Source organism: Vicugna pacos, chromosome 17 (genome assembly GCF_048564905.1).
Source record: "Vicugna pacos chromosome 17, VicPac4, whole genome shotgun sequence".
NCBI classification, from domain to species: domain Eukaryota; kingdom Metazoa; phylum Chordata; class Mammalia; order Artiodactyla; family Camelidae; genus Vicugna; species Vicugna pacos.
This window is the reverse complement of record NC_133003.1, coordinates 21,359,371-21,368,515: the sequence shown is the minus strand read 5'-3', so window position 1 is coordinate 21,368,515 and position 9,145 is coordinate 21,359,371. Positions and strand designations below refer to the sequence as shown.

Genomic DNA, 9,145 nt, shown 5'->3' with positions numbered 1-9,145 from the left:
CTAAAGGGTTAGTGGTAGGATTGCTTGAAGCAGGTCAGATTCCAGGTGTGGCAGTGGGAATCTCACCCCAGTTTCCTGGGTATGGGCTGACTCCTGGAACACTTGGAAGGGCCAGTCTACCAAATAGCAGAAAAGAGTAGAGGAACCCTGCTCCCCAGCCCCTCACTACCTGTCCTTAGTAAAGTCTTCATATTGTGAGATCAGAAGCGCAGCTTTGAAACAAAGGATCCTAGTTTTGAGACTGAAGTCAGGAGAGCAGTTTCACAGGCTTTTCTTGCTGTGTGGAATTATCATTCATTTGTTCATTTATTCAGTAAATCTTCTTCAAAAGTATGCAGTAAGGACTTAGCAGGGAACAAGCTGGAAACTAGCCCTCCCCTCACAAAATTGATGGCCCAGTACTCCTCCAAGGAGTCAAGAAACTTGTCCAGGGAGACACTTCGGAATTACAAGCCTGCCTGGCCTAGAGCACTGAGCACAATTCTCAGCAGCACAGAGCTCCTGGGTGTGTGCCAAGCCAATACAAGAGGTCCTAGTGAGGATTTTAATTAATACTGAGTAATTACCAGGTGGTGTTTAACCACCCCAAATGCATTTCAGGTTCCCAAGGCTACATCTAGTCACTTTCTGGCTGAGTCCAACAAAGAGAGGGATGACTGTTCTATGCCCACTGGGCCTTTGGTCAGCACCCAGTCTGTGGCATTGACATCCTTGGAAGGTTTCCACCTTTTTCTATCCCCTTCCAATCTGGTGTGAGTGAAGGGGCACCTTGGGAAATAGCATGGCCTTTCCACTTTACCTTTGTCCCCTCCCCAGGGGCAAAGGATAACATTGCTTGTGGTCTGCTCAACTCCATTAAGCAGTGCTGGCCCAGGGCCCAGGGCAGAGTGTGGGGAGAGAAGGAGCGTGCAGACCTAGTCCTGGGAGTCCTGATGAAAATGCTCAAGAGGAGAAACAAACACAGTAGTCGTTCTTGTTCTGAACCTTACTCCCTTTTCTCAAGGAACATGTTTGAACTCTTCCAGGCTTATTTGTCTGCCTGTGGCTACCAAATTACTGTATCATTGAAACTCCTACTATCTACAAGGCCTTCCCCCTTTTACATCTCTCAGACCTCCTGCCAGACTTTTGAGGATTCTATGGTCATGCCACCATTCTGCCCAGCTTCCAGGGTGGTTTTGTCTTTACCAGGCCTTTGCTCTTGCTGTCCTCTATGCCCAGATGGCTTTCCTCTAGATCCTCCTGTGGTCGGATGCCTCGGAGTCAGCTTGAATGTCATCCCTAAAGTGGACCCTCTTGAACACCATAGCCGGAACCACACTGAGATGGTAATGTGTAGTCCTGCTTCTGGCTTTTGGTTGTGTCCCTGGCATCTAGTAAGTGCTAGCAAACAGGAGGATCTTAGAATGTGTTGAAAGAAGAAATGAAAGGTGAGAGGGACTAACGACTCCCCTTCGCGGGTAGACCTCTCTTTCCAGCGCCTTGACCCAGGGCTACCCCGGGCGGCCAGTCTGGCGGCCCACTGGCGCACGCGCACTGAGGGCCGGCGCTCGGCGGGGGCGCGCACGCCCGCGGCCCCGTGCGTCACAACCCGGGCTCCCGCCCCGCCCGTCCCGCTCGACCGCTCGTCGGTGCCCGCGGTGGCGGCGGCTGCCCAGTGACAGCGGCGGTGGCATCAGGCCGGCCGGAGTAGCGTAGGGTGGTGCGGCCCGGAAACGCACACCCGGCAAAAGGGCGGCGCGGCGCGAGGGAGGCCCGACCCGGGTCGCGCGTGAGGAGACCTCGCGGGCGCCGGGCGAGAGGCCGGCGTGAGGGAGTGCCCAGGCAGTGGCCGCCGGCGGCCCGGACCCGCCTGTCCTCGCGGCCACCGCCGGCATGAGCCACATCCAGATCCCGCCCGGGCTCACGGAGCTGCTGCAGGGCTACACCGTGGAGGTGCTGCGGCAGCAGCCGCCCGACCTCGTCGACTTCGCGGTGGACTACTTCACCCGCCTGCGCGAGGCCCGCTCCCAAGCCTCCACCCCGCCCGCCGCCCCTCCTTCCGGCTCCCAGGGTCTAGAAGAGCCCGGCCCTGGCCTTGTCGCCGACGCGGTCGCGGACAGCGAGTCGGAGGACGACGAGGACTTGGACGGTAGGCGGCGGGCTGGGCCGAGGTTCGCGGTGGGGGGCGGAGGGAGCGGTGCCGGGGGTCTCTAAAGGTCCAGAGGGGGCTGCGGGGGCCCAGGCCAGCAACCCTGGGCCGGGACCTGGAGCCCTCGAGCGAGTTTGCGGGATTCCGCGAGCACCCGGCGTGAGCCCCGCGTGCGCCACTTCTAAACTGAGCTCCGCGGTCCTGCGAGCCCTGGAGCGCATCGAGCGTGTTGTCAGATTCAGCCGTGAGGGAAACGTGCGCGCTTTCGGCCCGCGTGGTGGCGCGGAGCCCGAGGGGCGTGGAGCCCGCCGGCGTCTCGCCTCTGCTGGAGACCCTTCGCCCAGTTTTGTTCCGAAGAGAAGAACATTCACATCTACTGACTCGTATTTCGTAACCAGGACGGTAACTTTGTTTGGAAATAATTCATTTTGTGAAAAGTTATTGTGAAAAACTTTAAGCATAGACAAAAATCGAGAGAAAAGGTGAAGTGAACCCCCGTATGCCATCGCCCACATCCCACAGTTGAAATATGTCATAAATATTTAAGCGATACCTTTTTTTTTCCTTCTTTGCTGAGATATTTTCAATCAAATCCCAGCATTTCACCCTTGACACTTGAATATTCATTTCTTAAAATATGCATCCTGGGAATGAATATATATATGTATACATATTTATTTAATTTGGCTAAATGATTGGATCAGATTTGGTGAGGGGAAACAACTCTTTTTTAGCTAATGGGGTGCAGGAAAAAAGATAGTAACACTTTCTACATCTGATTTAAGCGAGGTTTTCAAAAAGCAATTCCGTTTTCCTTGGTTGCTTAAACATAGGCTTTGTCAATTTCACAATAGAATTACCCTACTTTTGTACAGCCAAAATTTAACAAAACAATAAAAACATTCAAGAGACAAAGTTAGAGACTTAGTGTTATTAGATCATACTGAAGACAAAACAAAGCAAAACAAACCACCTAGTTCTGAGTTGAATCCACATTTAAGTCAGGCTGGTAAGGAGTTAATTATTGGTGATTGCTGTTGGAAGTTGTAAGCTTCAGCGATCTGGACAACTTCCCTAAGTTTATTCTTGCTAAGAATGGAAATTGCTCTTCCCTGTTTCCCTTGACTTAATGTACATTAAATTACGGTTTTTTTCACCTTAACCCTGGAAATGAGAAATATTTTCAGATCTCTGCCACAGATTTGCTTTGTGGTCTAAGCCAACTTGTGGAACCTGTTTGATTTCAGATTTACTTATCTTTAAAATGGGGATAGTGATAACAATCTTTCAGGGATAAATGTGTTTTTAAAAGCTTTATTTCAGGAGTGAGTCCTACATTTGTTCCACTGTCATAACTATAAATCACAAAGCTGTAACCTGCTTTGTGACAATTTTTATTTACACAAAGCATTAGTATTTTAGCAGTTAGTCTCGGGTAAGTAAAATGGAATTTACAAGTTTTGTGCAAGTTTTGTGTTATGTCTTCATTCTTTGTCATCTTTAATATCTTTTTCAAAATTGAGTTGACTTCAGTCTTTATAACCTTGTGCATTGTTTTATTGGTATTTAAATATTTTTATATCTCTTAAGTGGCTGTGTTATGTGTAATTATAGAAATCAACACAAGGTGAACTTGCATTTACAGATAATAAACTAAAAATACACTGCGCACAGTGAGATACCACTTCACACCCATTAGGATGGCTATTGTGAAAAAAAATTCAGAAAACAGAAAGTGTTAGTGAGGATTTAGAGGAGTTGGAACCCTTGCTCATCGCTGGTAAATATATAAAATGATCTGGCTGCTGTGGAAAACAGTTTGGTGGTTCCTCAAAAAGTTAAACATAAAATTACCGTGTGATCAAGCAATTCCACTGCTATGTATAAAGCCAAAAGAATTGAAAGCAGAGAGTCAAACAGATACTTGTATGCCAATGTTCATTGCAGCATTATTCTGTATAGCTAAAAGATAGAAACAACCCTGAGTGTCCCATTGACGATGAGATAAACAAAATGTAGTATACACATACAATGGAACACTATCCTTAAAAAGGAAAAAAATTCTAAATAACGTGGATGAACCTTGACAATATTATCCTAGTGCAATATGCTAGGACACAAAAGGACAAATACTTTTATGATTCCACTTATATGAGGAACCTAGAATGGGCACATTTATAGAGATAGAAAGTAGAGTAGAGATTACAAGGGGCTGGGAGAGTGGATGGTGGGGAGTTACTGTTTAATGGGGGCAGAGTTTCTGTTTGGAAGGATGACAAAGTTCTGAAATTGGATCGGGGTGATAGTTGCACAACACTGTGAATGTACTTAATGCCATGAATTGTACATTGAAATGGTTAAAATAACTTTTATGTATATGTTACCACAATTTTAAAGTAGACAAGAAAAGAAATAACATTGCATATCCAGTGATTAGGAACATTAGGATAATGAGCCTATAATACCTAAAATTAAAAATAGAATATGTAGTGTTAGAGCTGTATGTATCAAAGAGACTTTGTTTAGTAAGGTCCTAACCACCAATTCAGTTTATAAAATTGTATGCTATTAGAAACACTCAAAAACTTTATTAACTGTTACTGATTTGTTTTAATAACAGTTTTGATGTCAAACAGCACACCAAGTGTGAAGTATTTAATGAGTATTTAATTCTTGGGAAAGCCTGAAGAGTTCACACTTATTAATAAGATACTCTAAGTACATCCTCTTAAGAACAATAAATTGACATCCAGACTTGATTCACTTCTGTAATTACCATAAAACATTTATACTTGTGGGTCTCCTAGCATTTTTTGTTTGGTAATAGCTGTATGGAGATATAATTCATGTACCATATAATTTACCCATTTAAAGTATATAATTGGGCAGTTTTAGTATATTTACGTATGTGTGCAACCATCACCATAATCAATTTTAGAACATTTTCATCACCCCAGAAAGAAACCCCAAGTACTTTAACCATCAACTGCTGATACCCCTATTCCACTCAGTCCCAGGCAACCACTTATGTGCTTTCTGTTTCTGTGGATTTGCTTATCCTGGCCATTTTATATAAGTGGAATCATAAAATATGTGGGTTTTTTGCTTCTAGCTTCTTTTCACTTAGCCTAATGTTTTCAGAGTTCATCAATATTATAGCATTTATTAGTACTTACTCCTTTTTATTGCTGAATTCTGTTCCATTGTATGGATCTACCACATTTTTTTTATCCATTCAAAAGTTGATGGACATTTAGGTTGTTTCCACTTTTTGACTATTATGAATAATGCTTCTATGAACATTCATATGTACAAGTTTTTGTGTGGACATTGCATTTATCTTTGGTATGTACCTAGGACTAGAATTGTTGCAACGTATGGTGACTCATATTTAATCTTTTGAGAAGCTGCAAGACTGTTTTCCAAAGGTGGCTGCATCATTTTACATTCTAACACATCAGTGTATTGAGGGTTCTGGTTCCTCCACGTCCTTGTCAACACTTATTATCTTTTTTTATAGTCAACCTAGTGGGTAGAAAGTAATACCTCGCTGTAGTTTTGCTTTGTAGTTCGCTAATGATATTGAGCATCGTTCCATGTGTTTGTGGGTCGTTTGTGTATCTTTGGAGAAATGTCTGTTCAAGTCCTTTGCCCATTTTTAAATTGGTTTATGTATTTATTATTGAGTTGTAAGAGTTCTTTGTAAATTCTAAACAAGTCCTTAATCAGCTATATGAGTTTATTTTCTCTCATTTAATGGGTTATCGTTTCACTTTTTTGATACTGTCTTTTGAAGCACAAAAGTTTTTAATTTTGATGAAGTCCAAGGTATCATTTTCTTTTGTTGTTTGTGCTTAAGTGTCATATTTAAGAAACCATTGCCAAATCCAAGGTCATAAAGATTAACCTCTATGTTTTCTTCTAAGAGGTTTTTTTTTTTTTTTTTTGTAGTTTTAGCTCTTACATTTAAGTCATGGTACTTTTTTCTTTTTGTTTAAGAAGTGAGGTACTTCATTCTCTTACATGTGAATATCTAGTTGTTCCAGCACCACTTATTAAAAAGGCTTCTTTCACTGTTTAATTCTTTTGGTACTATTGTTGAAAATGAATTGATTGTAAATGTGAGAGTCTCTTTTGGACTCTCAATTCTATTCCATTCATCTATGTATCTGTCCATATGCCACTACTACACTGTTTGATTCCTGTAGATTTGTAGTAGTTTTGGAATGAAGAAGTATAATTTCTCCAGCTTTGTTCTTTTTGAAAATTGTTTTGGCTGTTTACATTTCCTTTGCATTTCTATATGAATTTTAGGATTAGCTTGTCAATTTCTATAAAGATGCCAACTGGGATTTTGATTGGAATTGCATTGACTTTGTAGATTAATTTGGAGAGTACTGCCTCCTAACAATGTTAAGTCCTCTGACCTATGAATATGGGATGTCTTTCCATTTATTTAGATCTTCTATAATTTCTAAATTAAAGAACAGTGTTTTATAGTTTTCAGAGTATAGGTTTTGCATTTCTTTTGTTAAATTTATTCCTGAGTGATTTATTTCTTTGATGTGATTGTAAAGAGAATTGTTTCCTTAATTTCATTTTCAGATTGCTCATTGCAAGTGTATAGAAATACATTTAATTTTTAAAATATTGATCTTGTGTCTTGCATCCTTGCTGAGCTTGTTAATTAGATCTATAGTTTTTAGTGGATTCCTTAGGATATTTGTCCCACATTGCATGAATTGGTCCAAATTGCATGAGTTGGTCCAAATTGAATTAGCTGAACTTTTTTGGAAGTTGCTTAATAATAATATTCCTGCAGTTCACATATCTCTCAGCAGGATTTTGGCACTGTTGAACCAACCCCTTTGAAACTCTCTCCTTCCTTGGCATTTGTGTCTTCATTCCCCTGGGCCTTTATCCACCACTTGGCATCCTCTCTGCCCTTTAAATGCTTTTTGATGATCCCTAGAATTTAGTTTGTTACCATTTCTCCCTCAGTGAGAAATTATCTTCCTAAGCATTTTTTACTTCCTTCAACTTGAACCTTTAAAATCAGAACTACAGTTCAAAACTTGCTCTGCTGAGGCACACACCTATTTATGCTCATCTTGCCAGCTGCTCATCTCTCATTCATCTCAAACTCATGATGCCTAAAACTGATGTCATTAACTTACTTGTCAGACTGCTGTTTCCTTTAATTTCTTAAGAAACCCAAAAATCAGTCACTTTTTCTCTCTCATTTTATCATTATTGTTTTTTTAATTGAAGTATAGTTGATTTACAATGTTGTGTTAGATTCTAATGTGCAGCATAGTGATTCAGTTATACATATATATCCTTTTTCATCATAGGCTATTACAAGATATTGAATGTAGTTCCTTGTGCTATACATTAGGACCTTGTTGTTTATCTATTTTATATATAGTAGATTGAACCTCTCTCTCTCATTTTGATCTCCCATTTTCTCCTTTCACACTAGCCTTGCCTTGAGTTACTTTTTTATTGCTTCTTAACTGGTTGCAGTTGAGCATCTGTAGCTCTTCCACTCATTTCTCCTCCACCCCATCTATTCTCTACACCATCACCAAAATCACCTCCCCCCCTTTGAAAAATTATGGTAAAATATACATAATGTAAAATTTACCTTTTAACCATTTTTAAGTGTACAGTTCAGTGGCATTAAGTACATTAACAATGTTGTGCAATCACCTTTCTTTTTCAGTTAAGTAAACTTATTTTGAAGTATACATGCAAAAAGGTACACAAATCACAAATGTGCAGCTTAATTATTATAAAGTGGACAGATAGCCTGCGTATCCCATCAACTAGATCAGGAAACATCAGCTGAGACCACCTTCACATCAGGGGCATACATTTTGCATAATTGTAACCATAAATACAGTTTTGCAGTTAGGACAGCTAGCATTTATTAAGCCCTTATTTTGTATTAGTCTCAGTGTTCAGTGGTTTATTTCCATTATCTAATTGAATCCTTCCTGTCTTTTAAGGTAGCAATTGTAATTATCTCCATTTCATAGATGAGGAAATTGAGGCCTAGAGGTTACCCAAGATCACATAATAAATAGGATTTAACTTATTATACTGTTCATATTATTTCATGCCTGAATTGCCTTTTTTTTTTTGCCTTACTCATTTTTTACAGAAAAGGCTGTACATATTTAAAAATTTCTCTACATAGATGTCACAATGAATTTTTTATTGTGGTAGAATATACGTAAAATTTACTCTGTTACCATTTTAAAGTATACAATTGAGGGACATTGAGTACATTCATTATTTTGTATAACCATCACCACTTTTTGTTCTTTTTCAAGATTGTTTTGGGTTTTTGGGACTCCTTGCAATTCCATATGAATTTTAGGATTAGCTTTTCCACTTCTGCAAAAGGGCCTGTTTTTTAAAAATTCCGTCTTCAGATTGTTGATTGTGAATGTATACAACTACGACTGATTTTTTTTGTGTTGATCTTGTACCCTGCAACTTGTGGATTCTTTAGAATTTTCTGTGTATAAGATTGTGTAATTTGTGAATAATTTTATTTGTTCCTTTTCAATTTTAATGCCTTTTATTTACCTTGCCTAATTGCTCTGTAGGACTTCCAGTACTATGCTGAATAAAGATGACTGAAGCAGGCATCCTTGTCTTGTTACTGATCTAGGCAGAAAGTTTTCAGTCTTCTACCATTAAGTAAGATGTTAATTGTGTGCTTTTCATAAATGCTCTTACCATGTTGAGGAAATTCCCTTTAACTCCTAGTTTGTTGAGTGTTGTTATTACAAGAGTGTTGGATTTTGTCAGCTGCTTTTTCTGCATCAGTTAAGATCATCTTGTGAATTTTTTCCGTTTCATTCTATTAATGTGGCTTAACATTAATTGATTTTTGTATGTTGAACCCACCTTGCATTTTGGGATAGATCCCACTTGGTTGTGATGTGAGGTATAATCCTTTTAATATGCTGCTGGATTTAGTTGGCTAGTATTTTGTTGTCA

At 40.2% G+C, this 9,145-nt stretch overlaps 1 protein-coding gene across 1 annotated transcript in view; it reads left to right on the top strand.

Moving 5' to 3' along the window:
• The first annotated feature begins 1,588 nt into the window (after window positions 1-1,588).
• The window catches only part of PRKAR2A (protein kinase cAMP-dependent type II regulatory subunit alpha), a 65,190-nt gene continuing 57,633 nt past the window's right edge, over window positions 1,589-9,145 (top strand). Inside the window, exon 1 of the mRNA XM_015235012.3 lies at window positions 1,589-2,131. Coding sequence (XP_015090498.3) covers window positions 1,876-2,131 — 256 coding nt within the window. The 5' untranslated portion in view covers window positions 1,589-1,875. The remainder of the gene's footprint in view (window positions 2,132-9,145) is intronic.